At 40.3% G+C, this 18,603-nt stretch overlaps 1 protein-coding gene across 5 annotated transcripts in view; it reads left to right on the top strand.

Moving 5' to 3' along the window:
* The window catches only part of VPS13B (vacuolar protein sorting 13 homolog B), a 382,095-nt gene that overhangs the window by 235,494 nt on the left and 127,998 nt on the right, over nucleotides 1-18,603 (top strand). For all 5 annotated transcript variants that reach the window (XM_048507301.1, XM_048507297.1, XM_048507302.1 and 2 more), the window contains exons 34-35: nucleotides 9,394-10,096; nucleotides 17,765-17,902. In XM_048507301.1, the coding sequence (XP_048363258.1) occupies nucleotides 9,394-10,096; nucleotides 17,765-17,902 (841 nt within the window). The remainder of the gene's footprint in view (nucleotides 1-9,393; nucleotides 10,097-17,764; nucleotides 17,903-18,603) is intronic.

Here is an 18,603-nt window from a genome sequence, read left to right as displayed (position 1 = left end):
TTCATCAGAGAACTAACAGAATTGTTATATAAAATTACATGTCCAGTTAGCATGCTTTTGGCTCCACTGCTCTGCTTTTCTTGTTTGTAAATTCATGGTAATGAAATGAAACACAATTGTGTCATTTTTGTAAAAAAAAAGTTACAACATGTACTTGTGAAGTAGCATAAGAATCCAGACTGGCAAACAAATAATTTGCCATCTTTCCTTGCTTTCCTCTGTTCTGATTGAGCTTAGAAATTAAATCTCTGTATTGAACCCCCTACCCCCAACAATAACTGGAGAGTTTTTTTAAATGATTGGGACCATATAGCTGCCTAAGCAAACTGTTTGATTCATGATCTTGATTCTAGTAATAAAAGGCACCTGAGCATATTTACATTGATGGTTTTGGATACCCAGCAACAGTGTGTATTCACCAGGGTGGACACACGCTATAGCTCTTATCTCTTTATCTTCCCTAAATGCTTTTGAATTCGAGAGGTTAAGCTATAAAGTCACTTATCTGAACACATGACAGGGAGGAATTTGCCACAGTCCCCCCAGTTACCAGCGTAGCTTTCATCACCTTTTCTGTGATGGTTACTGCAATGTGAAAAGATGGAGAAAATGCACTGAAGTGATTTAATAAGTAAACTATCAGCTTGACATTTTGTAGCAATTGAAAACTTTTTTTTCACAGAGCAATTCATACAGACAAACTAGAAATTCTTCTGATTTAAGACCCATCTGGTAATGTTCAAAGCTCTAAAATATTCTCTCAGCATGAAAAATTTTTAGAGCCCTGTACTACTTTTCTTCGCCAAACTATCAATTTTTAAGCCGCAAATATTTTCCAGTACTTTTTGATTTTATCTAAAAAGTATATTTTAACAGTATTTCAAGTAGTTTTTTTTAAAAATGTACCAATTTATCTTGATAGCTGACATGCTGTGTTTTTGCATTTTCTTTTAATTAGCCATTGTGAAACCAAATTCCCCTTTGTTTTATTCCTTTGAATACTGTTTAATTATGGTTATCATGCCAGATATCTTAAAGGTTATTTTACCAATACAGTTTCATTTAACATGAGCCATATGGAATCAATATTGCTGTTTCCTAAAGTAAATGCTTGGAAAATCTTACATTCATATGTTAAGAGTGCACATCCTTTCCTCATTAGTTGGAAAGTACAGGGATTTTGGCACAGGTTCTGTGTGGAAGCATTGTGCAGCTTTTATATGGATTTTGTTTTTAGCCTTTGATGACACTGTTTAGAATAGGAAGTATCTAATAAGTAAAGCATTTTGTCTAATGTGCTGCCAGTGTGTTTAATATATGCCTGGAGGGTCTGAAACATTATCTTCTCAACTGCAGTAATATGCATTTAATTCTATGAAAGCAGAAGGTCGAACTTTTAAAAGGGACTCAAAGTACAATTTCAACTAAAATAATGTAAAACACATGTGATAGGGGACCTCGGTAATGTACAGTTGGTTTTTATGGTTTAATCATGATCATGTTAATGCACACCAGTAGCTAATTAAAGAAAACTTTTATTGTTCATTTTAAATGGGTTATGTAAAGAGTAAGTGAACTGATATAAATGCAGCTCAATGATAAATGTTACCATTACATTTGCTATCAGGAAGCTGATATTGGTGTTTCTGACATTTTTAAAGTATTGGCCCATTTCTTCCGTAACAAAGCAAGGGATTTTTTTTAGAGCTCTTGCATTTGGAATTGTTCACTAGTCTAAAGGGATATTCATTTGATGCCCAGATTTATTACCAAGCTTGCTTTTTAAAGCGAATAGCTGCAAATCTTAACTCAGTAACCAGCTATGTGACATATAAATATATATATATCCTCCAGGAGAGCATTTCCAACATATCTGAATGGCTGGGTATCTTGCCATAGCCTGCTGAAAATGTTGCTTTCACTAAATTTAGAATGTGGAATGAGGGAACCTAGAATCCTAAAATTGGAAGAGACCACAAGGGCCATCAAGTCCAACCCACTGCAATGCTTAATCAAAGCACTCCTGACAGAAAATGCCTCTGCTGTTAGTTTCCAAGTCATAGCATTCTCTCCCTTTAAAAGTCCATTTTACCCACAGGCTGGATGTATCTCTAGGCAATGCTTGCCCCAGCTGAGAGAGCTCAAACGCTCTCCTTAATTGTTTTTATACTAGTGCTTAATGTTTTATTGAATTCCATTTCTTTTGTATCACCTTGATTTTCCTGGTTATCAGTAACAACAACCACCACCTTTATTAGGCATTTAAAATAGGCTCTAGAGCATTATCAGACATTAATGAAGTACAAATCAAGAGTACATTCAAAATGCAGACAGAAGGACTGTATATAGCAGTATACATTACTTAGAAAGTTCTGTCACTTGCAAAAGAAATTTTGCTACTTTTTCCAAGAGCATGACATCTGTATTGTTTAACAGAAGCTCCACAACAGAACTGGCAGAGTCTCAGATTTGTCTAGGGCCAGCCTGGGAGAGAAATTCCTAATACCCACATATCTCGGACAGTCAAGAATAATGTGAGCCAAAGTCTCCACTTGGTTTTTACAGTGTGGACAAACCCGATCCTGGAGAGGGATGGATAAGTAACGACCCTCTGTAGTGGCCGATGGGAAAGTATTGGATCTGGCCCTTGTGATAATCCATCTCTGTTGGGGTTCAGTTAATAACTCAAGATATTTGGCTATGTTCCCTTGTTTAGGTAGTATTCCGACCGAGAGGGGTGAGCATGATTTATTTGCTTGCCTCAACAGGATGTAGTATTCCTGTTCTAAAAGTCGGCTTTTTAAGGTTTGGAAAATCTCTCTGGGTGACAGCATACAGAGATCTTCAAGTAATAAACCTATTGAGTAATTTTTTTATTTGAGAAGTTGATACCATTCGGAGGCAAATAGATCTGGGCGCGCAGTATATGTTAAACTGCGCACATCAGTATTATCAGTATAAAATGATGGAGCTAAAAACTGCAATTTGATTGTTGCTGCTATTTTTTGGGTACCATTCTATTTTGCATCATTCATTAACTGCCAGTATAGAAAGCAAGAAAATTGGTATTTAATTTTTGTTAGTGTTGTTTGTACTCCTTTCTCACCGAGACTCAGTGAGAAAAAAGTATTAATAACACTAAAAAGCAATCACAACCAATCAGATAAAGCATCTAGTAAGAAATGTAATAAGAGTAGGAGTTGTAGTCAGTCATATTTTATTGTATATGGCCATAGGCCATTACAATCCCAGTCAAAGTTAAAAAAATTAAATATAGATATAATTATAATCCCAAACTATACCACAACATCACATACTAAATCATTACAATCAAGTTAATCCAATTATCTTACTGCAGATATTACATATTTAAGCCTTGCTTACTTTCAGCATATTTAGCTCTTATCTTTTTAACAGCTACAGCAAAACATGCAATGTTGTAGTTAATAAATGGACCCGTCTCACATAGGAATTTTACCAGTTTTTCCATATCTGTTAGAGTCCCATTATCTAAGAGCATTTATTTGAAATTTTAACCCTTGGTTCTATATATCATAGATAGGAAAAAATGTAGCCATTACATCCTCAGGGACATATTCTCCACAAGTACAGTATTGCAATTGTGCAGGTATTTGTTGACAGTAACCAGCTAAATAAGGTGTAGGCATGGTCAGGAAACTGATCTATGTAAAACCCATTCTTAGTTTGGAAAGAGCAATATTTGTCAAATAAAAGGCTTCTGTGGAGTAGGAGTTATAAGAATTTGAAATGGAGCTGAACAAAGCATAAGCATTATTTAACATGTTAAACATTCCTGAACATAAAATCAGTAAGAAACCAGTGCATTTTTCTGGGCCATTCTGTTGAGATGTAGCCCATTTCCTTTACAGAAATGCCCTTCTTAACAATTCAGTTTTACATAGTTTGTAAAATGCTAATGCATGAGAGCCTTTCTGACAGGCAGCCCATTCCAAACAGATTAGGGGCTACTAGAGAGAAGGAATGTGATTTGGCGGTTACCGATCATGCCTGTTTTCAGGGTGTCATCTACAGAAGGCCCTGCTCAGATGTACGAAGCTGTTGTAATTGATAGGCAGCCAGTTGAGTGACTGCAGAATGGGTGTATTATGGGTGTATTATTCATCCTTCACCTGTATCTCTCTATATGTCTGTAATGTGCCATTAAGTCACACCTACATGATGTTTTCAAAGCAAGAGCTGTTTATTTATTTTTATTTATTTATTTGATTTGTTATACCGCCCTATCCCCGGAGGGCTCAGGGCGGTGTACAACATAAAAGCATCATATATAAAATCATCATAAATACAATGATCATAAATACAATTAAAACAGTAGTTATTTCCTAACATAGGCATCCCACGAAACCCTTACTTGAATCTTCCCAAGAAAATGAGGGGGGAGACAGTGGGTCCCGATGATGTTAGGGACCCATATGGAGCAGAGGGGAGGGGCACACTCAGTGGCTGGTCTCTCCAAAGCCCGGTGGAACAACTCAGTCTTACAGACCCTGCGGAAATCACCAAGGTCCCGCAGGGCCCGGACAGCTGGAGGGAGAGTGTTCTACCAGGCCGGCGCCAGAACCATGAAGGCTGGACCTCCAGTAAATTGGCCTCTGCCAAATGCAGAGGTCGGACCAGGACATATGGGGTAATGCGGTCCTGAAGGCACGAGGGTCCCAGGCCGCGTAAGGCCTTAAAGGTCAACACCCACACTTTGAAGATGATTCGGAATTCAACTGGAAGCCAATGCAGGCGGCGCAACACAGGTTGAATGTGATCTTGGAAGGCGTTCCCTGAGAGCAAGTGAACCGCCGCATGCTGGACCAGTTTCAGTTTTCGGATCAAATGCAAGGGAAGGCCCGTGTAGAGTGAGTTACAATAGTCTAGCCTGGAGGTGACCGTTGCATGGATCACAGTGGCTAGGTCCATGTTGGAGAGGAAGGGAGCCAACCGTCAGGCCTGATGGAGATGGAAAAACACAACCCAGGTTATATGGGCCACCTGGGTCTCCATTGAAAGAGAAGAATCCAGGTGGACCCCCAGGCTGCGAACGGAGGAGGTCGGCGCCAATGTGACCCCCTCCCACACCAGCGGCTGGAAATTCCCAACCTCCCCCTCACGACCAAGCCAAAGGATCTCCGTCTTCGATGGATTAAGTTTTTGTTCACAGGTGGTTTGTCATTGCCTGCCTCAGTAGTAACCCTAAAGCCTAAATGATCTGGGACTATCATAGCTGTGGGACAATCTCTTTCAATGTGCCCTCCATGTGAATAACAATCTTCTGATGATCCCTGGCTTGAAAGGCATCTGACTGTTCTCAACTAAGGCCTTTTAAGCTCTGGACCTGGCCTGGTGAAATACTCTGCCCAAAGAGACCAGGGTCCTGTGGGATCTACCTCAGTTCCCCAGGGCCTGTAAGACAGAGCTGTTTTGTCAGGCCTATAGCTGAGGGCAGCAATCCATCTTTACTGAACTCTCTTCCCCTCCCCTTCTGAATTAGTAGACTTGTGTATCAGGGGAGTTGGAGTAGATGTTTATTTTAATTATTCCATCCTGGTTGAAGTTTTAAACCATCATTCATATTACATTGTATATATTTTTTAATTGATATGCTGTTTGGAAGCTGTTGTGAGCCTGCTTTGGCAGGAAAAGTGGGATACAAATCCTATGAATAACTAAAGTGGCACTAGTGACTGAACAACTTGGTCTCATGGGTTTTTCCCCCCTTTTCTTAGTTCTGAAATGCAGTGTAGTGTTTTGATATAGCGTTTCCAGTACTTTTGTGCTCTAATGAATTGAGATTGTAATTTAGTACATATAGATTAGATCTCAGACTGTTTTCAGAGAAATCTTACCCAGGGAGCCTCCTTGCTTATCCACACTTAGACCAGAAATTCCTGGTTGGGACTAAAGTCAGTTAGCTGGCCAAGAGAGAGGGGTGTGCAAAACAGTGCACACATACTTCTATTTATGCAGGGCATAGCTTATGTGATGGCACGACTCTGTACAGCAGGAAGAGGGGGGACAAATGAAGCAAGACTTCTTACACTTATGCAACCGTCCCCATCTTCCTTTTGGGTACTCTCGGGCAAGGAGAGGAAGAGGAGAGGAAGACTGCATTACTGCACAGTCTACTTCCAAATCCATCCCATATTTAAACCTTTTTAGTATGACAGTGTAGTGGTAGTTTCAAAAATATGCAGGAGATTCAAACTGGAAAATGTCAAAACCAGAAAAACAAAACGTATCCTTGTAATGTTTCTGTTTGGAGGTTCCTTAGTAATAGCTAGGCTTCATTAGATTTATTCTTCTAAACGTCGTATTGTTCCTTTTGACTCATGCAAAGCCACATTATGAATTAATTCCAAGGGTATAAAGATTCCTTCCCTTAAAATATATAACTGATACTCAACATTTATGAAATGTATAATCCTTTCTGTAACTCCTGTCCTGTTAGGAGAGGGTGAATTCCCCCCCCCCCCACATAGCCAGCTGATCTGAAGTTATGCCGTTTCCTGTCAGTTGAGCATGTACATGTGCACTTGGTGGGGGGGGGGTGCAAACACAGTTTCATATTATATGATCTGGGAAGAAAGATAAGGGGAATAATCAGTAACTAAAACCATCAACACATAAAAAGAAGAGTTGGATTTATATCCCCCTTTCTCTCTTGCAAGGAGACTCAAAGGGGCTTACAAACTCCTTGCCCTTCTCACAACAAACACTTTGTGAGGTAGGTGGGGCTGAGAGAGCTCAGAAGAACTGTGACTCGCCCAAGATCACCCAGCTAGCATGTGTTGGAGTGTACAGGCTAATCTGAATTTCCCAGATAAGCCTCCACAGCTCAGATGGCAGAATGGGGAATCAAACCTGTTTCCTCCAGTTTAGAGTACACCTGCTCTTAACCACTATGCCACTGCTGCTCCCCACAAAAAGGTTAAGTGTGGGGTTTATGAGAGGATTGGCCCTCTTTGTGGCCCTTTGAGTGGTTTTCAAAATGGATGTTCATTCTATCCTATCTTTATCAACTGAAAAGCAGTATCCTTAAATCACAAGAAGGTTGGTGTAGGTTTAAATATTACACAAATTTTTTATATAGAATAAAAAATCCTTTAATGATGCAATCATAATCAAAGCTACCCCCTTCTAAGCTCATTGACTCCAGAGGACTAAGACGGGTACAACATTTAAGACTGTGCTGTAAATTTCAGATATGTGGAATGAATTTCCTAAGAAAGTTGTACACCTGTCTATTCTCTAAGACCACTTCCAAATGGCAAGAGTGTTATATGAATAGCACAAACTAGGCTTCCTTCCTCTCAGAGAAGAGCTATTTTATTTTCACACCAAACCCGACAACACCACAGCATGTTTTAAATATTCAGTGCTGGTTCTTCCAAGATCCTAAATGGCCAGGTACCAGAGTATTTAAAGGATTCCCATATGCATCTGCCCGCCATTTTAGATCATTTTTGGAAGCCGTGCCCTATATTCTTCCACCTACAATTCAGGGCCTTTCTTGGATCTTTACTTTGGTGCCTTAACTTTGCAACACCTATTTAACCCCCCCCCCCCCCCCCCAATCTTCATGGACCAATGGATCCATATGAAAATAGTTTAACTTTCGGAGGCTTTTTCTTGTTGTTTTAAAATATTATTAAAATAATATATTTTCTTCTGGTATTTCATTGCTGTTTTATTTTTTAGCTAAATAAGATTGTATGTGGCCTCAGGACACTGTGTGCAGAGGGTATGGGAATAAATATTTTAATTAAATAAAAATGTTTACATTTTACTGGTGATGTCTACATGTTTTCTAGTAAACATTTACAGTTATTTAGGCAAGACTGTAATGTTACCAGATGTACATTTTGAAAGTTTCCCCTTGGTTATGGATATACAGTTTGGCTAAGACATCCATGACGGCATTCCATTCCATGGAATGGATGGTTGAAAAATGTTATCTAGAATTTTAAAGCCTATGTGACACATTTTTAGCACCTCCCTGAGATTTGTCGTTAATTTAAATACAGTGTGGATCCCCAAATCTTTTTAGTACTGCTAATTTTTATTTGCAATTTTTAAATTCAGAGGAATTACAATGCATTCTTAAACATACCTTTGCAAGTCCTTTGAAGTTAAATTATAGTTAGGTTATTAACCTAGTGTTTAGAATGCAGCCTCTCTTGCTGTCAACTTTGTACATTTAAGGGACAGGCATCGTTTGCTTTAAGTAGTAAATATATTCATAATTAGGTGCATAAGCCCATTTAAACATATGGATTTAAGTGTATTGAAAGATGTATGGCACTATGGTCTTTGTCTATTTAACTGGTAGCAATGATCAGTTTTAATCAATGTGCAAATATTCACTTGAGGCTGATAATTAAGGACACATTTGTTTATCTTTTGTAACTTTGTACAATTCCTGCAATTTATCAAATTAGGGATTGAATAAGAACAGCCCAATCTGTGGGGGGGGGATCCACCTTTGGAGCCGGCATGAGTGCCCATTCAGCTGGCACAAGGGGCCAGCATGAGTGCTCATTCCACTTGCACAAGGGGCAGATGTGCCAACTGAGGGCCAACTTACCCTGGTGGCTGGATACCGCGCAGCTCTGCGGCACCCTATCCAGCAAATGCATCCATCACTCAGGCCTGCCAGTGCAAAACACTGCGACTGAGGACGGGACTGACCAGTGTCCAGTCATCTCCCATGTGCTGGACTCCCAGTGGCCAGTCAACTCCCATGTGCTGGCGGAGCCATCAGTGGAGGATTCTCCTCTATGGAGGATTCTTCTGTGAGCTTTTGTTTAAAAAAAATTTCAGGTTTCCCAGGCCTGGATTGGGCTGCTATCAAACATGACCTTTTCCTTCAAACAATGAGTGGCAATTTTTTTTGTTAATTAACTGCAAGCTATCTCATGCATCGCAAAAAACCACCTATGTTGAGGTTTTGGTAATTTGCACATGCATTTAAATGGACATTTATTTAAATTTAATCAATTAAAATGAAAATGATCAGTAAATGGGTTGATAGTCTTTGTATGTCAACTTCAGTTTTATTATTTTCTAAATAATCTGTAGCATCTGCCGTTGTAGTTAAAAAATCACTTTGAACACAGGAAACATTCCCTCCATATGGAATTCCAACAACGTCATTCTGTAGCATGTCCTTAAATGTGATTCGTCATTTCTGTGGAATAGACACTTGCTGACCGTTCATGAGCAATCCCTTCTTTGAAAGTTAACTTGGCCAAAGAACACGTATTCCTCTGTTTTGACCTCTCTTTTATGTAAGTGTTCTCTTTTCATTGAATGATGATGCTTGTGAACATGGCTGTTTTCATATATTTTAATTTTCCTTTGCAGGTTACCAAACTGGAACAGAAAAAAACAGATGCACCTGAAGGAGGTATAGCTGAAACATCTTCCCGTTACAGTGGCGCCCAGGACAGTGGTATTGGCAGTGACAGTGTTAAAATCCGAATAGTTCAGATAGAGCAGCACAGTGGCACCAGCCACCACCGCATTGCCCGTCCTTCCCGGCAGTCTTCTATTGTGAAGAACCTGAACTTTATTCCCTTTGACGTTTTTATTACAGCCAGCCGAATCTCCTTCATGACTTATTCATGTACCATGCTACCTAAATCAAAATCATTGGAGGATCAGAAGGATGGTGAAAAAACAAGCAAAAGTTCATCAAAGCTCCCAGAAACAGACTCAGGCATGGATCATGATTTCAAGAAACCCACTGAAGCAGGCATTTCATCAGTAACAGCAGATGATCTCCTGAACAGCAATAGTTCATTAACCTCTGCTAAAAAGACAGGTGCTCTGTCACTGGAAAGCCTTCATGCCTCTACTAGATCATCTGCAAGGCAAGCCCTGGGTATAACTATTGTTCGTCAGCCTGGTCGCAGAGGAACCGGTGACCTACACCTAGAGCCATTTTTGCACCTTGTTGTATCCCAACCTTCTTTGATCTTAAGCTGTCATCATAGAAAACAAAGAGTGGAAGTATCTATATTTGATGCTGTCCTCAAAGGCGTAGCATCAGACTACAAGTGTACAGGTAAGACTGTTTAATAGCCTTACAATGATATACTGATGGGCAGAGTAATCGTTCTGCTGCTCAAAGATGACCAAAAGTGGAGGGTTTTTTTATCCAAACCAAATTATTTATCCTTACTTTCTCATTAGCATGGGAATCTTTCATGTGAACAGAGTTTATCGCTGCATTTGATGTGGGAGGGAATCAACCACTGTCTCAATATCATGATCATGTAGAAATTTTCTTTTGTTGATTTTTCTCCACCCCGTCTTCCCAAACCAACACAAGAACTTAAAACCTTTTAAAATTTGAGTGTTCTGTTTTTATAAAGTAAGGAGAAAGGATTTGGGGCTTGTTATTTTATCTTTGGTTTATCTGGGGAAGTTTTAATCTATTATTGTAAGCCACCTAGAACAAGAGAAATGAGGGATATAAGTGTTTTCATAAATTTAAGCTTCTTCACTGCTGTTATTTCAAAGGCATCTGCATATTGAAGGGTAAATTTGCTTGGAGGCTCACACAACAGTTCTGTAAAAATACCTTGAAGCACACGACAACTTTTGAGGGGCCTACTCAAATTATACATTGTTCCATTTTCCTCTTGGTGGCACTCCTGAGAAGAGGCATCCGTCCTTGTGCTAGCTGTTAGCTGTTTTTGAAAGATGAGTATGGATGCGTTATTTTATGTAGTCCGTTTCATTCTGGTTCCCTTTTTTGTCCAAACAGAAGAGCATAAGAACATTGCTGGATCAGAGCAGTGGTCTGTCTAGTCCAGCATCTTCTTTCACACAGTGGCCTACAGAGGTGTTCTGGAGTGCCAACCAACAGGGCATAGAGATCAGGGTCTTCCTTCGTGTTGCCTACCAGCACTGGATTCCAGAAGTTTACTGCCTCTGAATATAGATTTTTCCCTTACTCGCCATGGCTAGAAGCCATTGATAGCGATCCGTCTTCCATAAATCTGACCTGTTAAAGCCAGAAGCTTTATCTCTCCTTCAGTCCATTAGCTCTTCCCTACATCTGTTCTTTCAGTGAGAACAAATTCCACCTGCAGGAAAAGAAGACTAACAAAAACTACGTTATGGTACTCAAGGTCTTGGGAATATTTTAATTATTCTTCCCTTCCTCCAGTTCCTGTTGAGCAGCAGACCTCCTACTGCAGTTCACGAGCTACTTTGGATATTCACTTCAGTTTCAAATTTAGTTTTGCCAGGTGACATGTGAGGCCATCATTGGTGAATCCAGTTGCACCGCATTTTTCTTTGGATTCTAGCCACAGCCTGCATTAAGTTAATAACTGATCTTCCAGAAGAAAGGCTGCCTAAGTGGGATAAAGCAGTGATAAAAAAACAAATATAAACTGACACGGCTATTAATTTTCCCTTATAAAACTCTATCAGTACATGACTTAGTTTTATGTCATTTTTTCCAGATACTACGGTAATGTATGTTTTGACTTTAAGGAAAGTTGGGCCCGGTTCTTTGAGAGAAGCAGTTAGCCCTTGGCTGTAATCCACCAATACTTGACCCTTGAAGCATGCTAGAGCTGGGTAAAAGTACAGGGGATAGTTTTGACTACTACTATCTCAGTGATTTGTGGATTGCCTTTATTGCTAGTATTTTCAGTGAGCCATGGGAATGAATGCATGCATTTATTACTGAAGCAAAGGGCTGACGTAAAGATGTTGAAAATTGGTTCACGTATAGTTTATTCATGCAGGATTCAACTGCTCTTAGCTCAGGTTTCTTTTGCCATTGTTTTAACATCTTAGTCCTGTAGTTGATTTCTTATTCTGACCTGTTGGTTTTAAGGTTGCTTTGGCAATACCCAACTCTACTAATACATCCAAACGTTTTACATTATTTCTGTTTGGATATTGGACATATCTGTGACTCAGTTCGGATCTCATGCTAAAACTATAGTTGATTGTAACCATCATTCTTTTCTTGGGCCATTCTCTAATCTTAGAACATTCTAGATTCTCAGCACTGTAATTGCCACCATGATGATTTGGCAGAAGTGGGAGGTACCGAGTTATTCCTTTTGTACCTTGTTGCCACAGCTGGATAGAGACTGGTGCTGGTGCTGCCCCCTCAGTAGGAGACAGGTGACACCAGGAACCAATGGCGATTCTACCTGGTCTTTTAAAACTCTGAATCTGGCCAGTTGCTCAGTCCAAATAACTTATCACTCTTCTAGAGCTTTTCTTAGGGCCTGTCCCTTCTTACTTGCTTCTTGGTTTGACTTCTCACCTTCTAACCAGATTGGCTACCTGTTTACCAACTTGGCTTCTTGCTTATGCAGAGGTTGCTTTGCCTTTAGAAAGAGAGCCCTGACAGGTCTCACTCTATTTCCTTGAGACTGTACTCTCATTTGTATGACTGCTTCTCTGGAGATTAAGCAGGAGCAGGTCAATAGACGACAATTACTTGGAGTGTCTTATTCTGACTTTTTCCAGTGTGTCCTGGCTTCTTCTTAACCCCTTAAATATACAAACAAATCTCAGATTCAAGCAAGTTTAGGACATTTGATCAAATAACTGATCACGTGCAAAAGCGATAATTAGAGCTTCAGTAGCAAAAAAATCTCACTTCTTTTTTAAAGCTTTAACTTATAAAACATAGAATGCTAAGGAAACAAAGCAAATATGTGGCTTTAACGAAATAAACAATGATGTGGCTACAGTGTATTTTTATTGCCTTTTGATTGGGAGAACATGTATTCAAATTTCATTGTTCCATCAGTCATTAGAAATGTGGTCATTCCATTGTAATAGCATAGTAGTTTGGCAAATTATTTTTTGAGATCTGCCGCACACATTTCAAGGCCACGTGCCATGTAGTGTATTATTTATTACCAGAAATACAACGGTGGGAACCAGGCGCAGCATTGTTTGAACTATGTAATTCTGTTTGTAACATTAATATTTGGCCAATTTCTGCAACTCAGTTTGATGGACCATCTACTAATACTTTCTGAGAAAGAGCTGTATCTACCAAATAAAATGCAGGATTCTAAAGAAAAACATTAGAATGTAATACTTCCTTTTTATATGTGCAGAGCTTCCTGATGCTGAAGACACTAAGGATGCTCATATGGAGTTATAACACACAATTGCTTTCCTCCAGCAAATTCCTGAGATACGAAAATGTTGGGATGTTAGAGGATCACATTTTTGTTCCTGTGCCTTGTTCTGACAAATATGTCTTTCCTATGTTGTGAAATCTGTCATGTTTCTTAGCTAGTTAACAACCCAAAAAGAACCTATCCTCCTACTCTCAGATTGCCGAATTTTCTGAGAATCTTTGGTAAATGGCTTTATGAGAAACTTTTTATGTGTTTATGTGAGAACAGAAGAAGAGCCCTGTTGATTGAAGATTGGTGGTCTATCTACTCCAGCCTTCTGTTTCACATAGTGGCTAGCCAGCCAGTTATTCCAGAGGACCAGCAATAGGACATAGCCAAGACCTTCCCTTAATGTTATATCCTGGCATTGGTATTCAGAATTTTAGTGCCTCAAAACGTTGAGTTTCCCTTCAGTCACCATGGCTAGTAGCCACTAAAATTTGTCTAATATCCTTTTAAAGCTATGCCTGTGGCCATCACTATTTCCTGTGGCAGTAAATTCTACATTTTAATCACTCATTCTGCAAAGAAGAATTTCCTTGTGGGAGAGGGATAAAAGAGTTCTCTCTGTCTATTCTTTTCATCCCATGCCAATGGCGTACCTAATCAAACTGGAGCCCTGGGCAAAACCTGAGTTTGATGCCCCCCCCCAATGGGCAGCCACCCCCCCATGGGCAGCCACTCTCAGATTCTCCCTTTAAGGTGGATTTAAAAGGAGAATCTGGGGTCCCCAGTTTAAACAACATTGAAAGTGATGCTATTTTGGGGTTGATTCTCCCCCACCCTGAAACAGCATCACTTTCAATGTTTAAACTGGGCACCTCAGATTCTCCCTTTAAATCCATGCCGAAGTGGGTGGATTTAACAATAATAACAACAACAACAACAACAACAACAACCACCACCGCCTTTAGGCATTGAGAGAATAAAAGAAAGAAAGAAAACAAGCATTGGCAGGAAGGGGGTGGATTTAAAAGGAGAATCTGGGGAAATTTAGGGGGTTCCTGCTGTCAGGAGTGCACTTATTAAGATAGCAGCACCAAAATTTCAGAGTATCTTTGTGAGCCCCTATTGATGATATCTCCCAGGTTTAATGAAGTTTGGTTCAGGGGGTCCAAAGATATGGACCCTCAAAGGTATAGCCCCCATCTCCTAGCTCTCATTGGAAACAATGAAGGATGGGGCACTCCCTTTGGGAGTCCATAACTTTTGACTCCCTTAACCAAACCTCACCAAACATTGGTGAGATCATCAGGAGAGTCTCCTGATAAATACCTGAAATTTTGGTGCTGCTAGCCTAAAATCTGCACCCCCTGCAGGCCAAAAACGGAAAAAACACTGAAAATTTAAAAATCCCATAAACGAACCTGCATTTTTGGCTCCCACCACAAGGGGGCACGCTGGGCAACTGCCCACTTTGCCCAATGGAAGGAGCGCTTCTGTCCCATGCATAATTTAATAAACCTCTGTCATGTTCCCTCCAAGTCATCTATTTTCTAAACTGAGAAGCCCCGACTCTTCATAGGAGAAATGTTCCAACCCCTTAATTGTCTTGGTTGCCCTCTTCTGTACTTTTTCCAGCTCTTCAATGTCCTTTTTGAGATATGGTGACCAGAAGTGCACACAGGATTCCCGATGAGACCACATCCTAGATCTAAATAAAGGCCTTGTAGTATTGGCTGTTTTGTTTAAATTCTTTTCCTAATTATCCCCAATGTAGAATTTGCCTTTTTCACTCTTCCAGCACACTGTGTTAAATTAACTATTCACCACAATCACAAGGTTTCTTTCTCTTTCCCTCTCAATCTCAACTAATTTGAGTATATATTTGAAGTTGGGATTTTTTGTTCCCCTGTGCATCACTTTTCACATACCTGCATTGAACTTCATTTGCCACACTGTTACCCACTCACCCAATTTATGGAGATCATCCTGGAGCTCTTCACAGTCAGTCTTGGTTTTCACTATCCTGAATAATTCTGAGTTCTGCAGACTTGGCCATTACACTGCTCAACCCCAGTTCCTGATCATTTAAGAACTGTTACCAATTTGTGTGCTTGCTGATAGCCACATACTGTTCTGAAAGGGTGGTGGGGCAAGTCTTCCCTATGCAGAACACATGCTGATCCTATTATCAGCCCAGCTTGTTGCTTGAGATATTTAATAATTCTTGCTCAATTTTGCTTCCTTTCAGCTTATCTGAGGCCCTTTCTGCATGGGCCAATTAAACCGGAATAACCCTGGTAAAAAACTCTGCATCCCCCCCAACCCCGGGTTTTCCGAGAATCGCGTTATGAACTATTCTTTTGTTTTAACTCTTTGCAGCTGCAGCTGAGGAAATGGCTATGGCTGCAAGGTGCATTCGAACAAGACAATTGCACATAACGTGATTCTTGGAAAACCCTTCCCCAGCTCCCATCTGTGGAGCCACGCAGGGGAAATGGGCCGTGTCATGCCCTGGGAGGGTCAGTCCTACCTGCAAAGTTCACTTCACAGGCAGGTGGGGGGGGGGGGAACCATCAGGAAAGAACAAGAACAATGCTCCTTGGTGCAAAGGCTTTCGCCGGACAACATGCTGTCTGTTCATGGGACAGCCAGCCATGCAAAGAGGCTGGGGTGAGGGCGGGTTCATGTAACCTGCCTTTCCCCCGCTTTTGTTGGCCCGTGCGGAAATGGCCCGAGACAGGCATTGGAGTGGCAGGTTTGTAATTTTCAGGAGCCCTTCTTAAGAATTAACTGCATTATAACTCTCTAATAAGGAGGCTGGTATTCTTGATTATCTAGCTTTTTTAAATCAGTAGTCATACATTTGAGTTCTCAAAGATGAGCTTTCATGTAATCTGGCCCTGCTGACTCGTTTAATACAAAAATTAATAAGGCAGTTTTTCACCCACAGCTGTACTATGCTTAAATTAATGACTCAGTCCATTTAAAGTAATATATATTAACAGGGTATAACATTTATTATTGTTTATCAATTTGTTGTTTATGGCTCTGACCACTTCTCTAGTACTGTGTGTGTGTGATGTGTGTGTGTGTGTAAAGTGCTGTGAAGTCACAGCACACTGTTCCTAGCATCCCAAAATACACTTTGATATTTGTTAAAGAGGCAACATAAAGTGTTTACCTTTACAAAAACCAAGCCGTGGGGCTTGCTGTTACAGTATGAGAGTGAAGAAAATCTTTTTGTACAATTCCGTATTCTATGGTTTTGTAATTACCCTAGAAATGCACTATAAGTGAGAAAAAAGTGAAAACAGAAAACACTGTAATGTATATAGCACACATCGCACATGTTGCTGTAAAATCAGTTCCTGAAAATTGATCAAATAAGGGGGAAAAAACTCAGAAGAATGTGCAAACTTTTAATCTTTTTCCATGTAGATCTAAAGTTGCAATCAATTGGTTTCAGTATGTTCTTTGAAATTGCATAAGGGTCCATATATGTCAGATTTTATATGAATCATGTGAGTAGGTTAAAAAAGACATTCCAAGAAAGACTTCATGTGCCCAGCTCACACCACACTACCATATGCTGACTGTAAGTGAAAGCGTGAAACTACTGTTTTCAGGGAGAAACAGCCGTCTCTTTTAAAGGTGAACAATGGAGTGGGTAACACAGTGAAATTATCTGAATTGCAGGGGGCTGGCGGAATTTTCTCTGTAACCATTGCTATAAGCATCAAGGGTCATGATGGTAATGGGCTTTATGATCATCAACCCAAAACAAAATAAAGCTATAACTGGAAATGTGGCTGCTTCAATTCTTCAGAAATGTTTTTGAATGCTTGAGGACTGCAGCTTTGAGAGAGAGACTATAACAAAGGCTGTGGATTGCCAAAGATTAAAACGTTTTTATGCAGTGATAATGCCTCGTATACATTGTCCAGAACCTGAAGAAAGACACAGAACTGAAAAGTACCAAATGTGAACTTTTAGTCACAATTGGGAATATTAAGGATTGAGCAAAGGGTTGAGCCAAGAGGAAAAGCTACTGAAGTTAACTTCAAAAGCCTAGCAGTAAAAAGTGATTGCAATGTCAGTGAAAATGTAAACTGTATCAAATATCCCATAAGTAGAACCACTCTACTGCATCTCCAAGCATGTGGTTTTCTGATCTTTAAGGCTTGTTTATAGTTTATTCTCTCTCTTGCATTCTGTTGTTAGCTTGCTTTTACTTTTGTACAAATCTCTTAAAAAGATATCTATGAACAATATAATTGCATTATTGAATTGAGATCATAGACTTTTTTTAGGAAGGGTGTGTACAGTTATCAGATCATTTAAGTTAAGATTAATTGTCCATGTATGGTACCATTATATATTTGGTAGGTTAGTGTTTGGTGACTTGTAGCCATTACAAAGTATGCGTAATTACCATAATGCAGAATTTACAATGTACATGTACTCTGTCTCTCTCTGTGTTTATACAAAGTAAATGGTATGTGAATATCAGTCATAAATGCTTAAAGATTTACTTGTGTGCATCATATATTTTTTCTCCAGTATACTGCTAACTGTAATATTAATTACATGTCATAACTGGACTTTATCATCTGTAGATCCTGGGAAAACTCTACCAGAAACTCTCGACTACTGCAAGACTTGGTTACAAACAGTGGCAGGCGAAATAGATCCTAAAAGCGGCATTCCACCTCCTCTCGTTACATTCCAGATCAAAGACTTCCTCAATGGGCCAGGTAAAGAATACTGTTATTATCTGTAAAGGGACATCTTCTATGGGCAGCCCCATCCAACCAGTCAGGCACCCAGATGTGAGCCATAGCTGTGCCAGACTGCTGTACCCAAGGGGGCTTTCCGGTGGCATGGGAAGGCTAAAAACACAAAATAGCCTCCCCACTGCCAGAAAGCCTCCTTTGGGCTTAAAGTCCCGCTCGCAAGTGCAGCAGTGGTAACAGCTGGGTGGAAGCCAACTACCACCAGCTTCTCCCCTGACCTGCCCCTGCTGTGCCTGCAACGGTGGTGGAGATGCTGGCGCAGTGTTCAGCACCACATCCCACTGCCGAGGAGGGCTGTAGCAGCCATCCGCCAGCGGTTTCACCCCTCCACTGGGGCAAGTGCCTGAGGGAGGGCAAATCTGCTGGCACAGCCCCGTTCCTCTCCCAACTGCAGATTCACACACATACCCCTCCCCTGGTTTGGATGGGTCTCAAAGCAAGAGGTGCCACCATTTATTAGGGAAGGCACAAGCCTTCTTCCTTATAGTAGACGTTTTAGTTTACTGTGAAAGGCTTCTGCCATTTTTTTCCTTTTGATTTTTTTTTGTTGCCTTCAAGTGACATCTGAGGGTGTTTTCAGAGCAAGAGACATTCAGAGGCGGTTTGCCCTTGCCTGCCTCCGTATTGCGACTCTGGTATTCCTTGGCGGTCTCCCTTCCAGG

This window comes from Sphaerodactylus townsendi, linkage group LG09 (genome assembly GCF_021028975.2).
Source record: "Sphaerodactylus townsendi isolate TG3544 linkage group LG09, MPM_Stown_v2.3, whole genome shotgun sequence".
Lineage (NCBI taxonomy): Eukaryota > Metazoa > Chordata > Lepidosauria > Squamata > Sphaerodactylidae > Sphaerodactylus > Sphaerodactylus townsendi.
The sequence above is the reverse complement of the archived record's forward strand: the minus strand, read 5'-3'. Positions and strand labels throughout refer to the sequence as shown.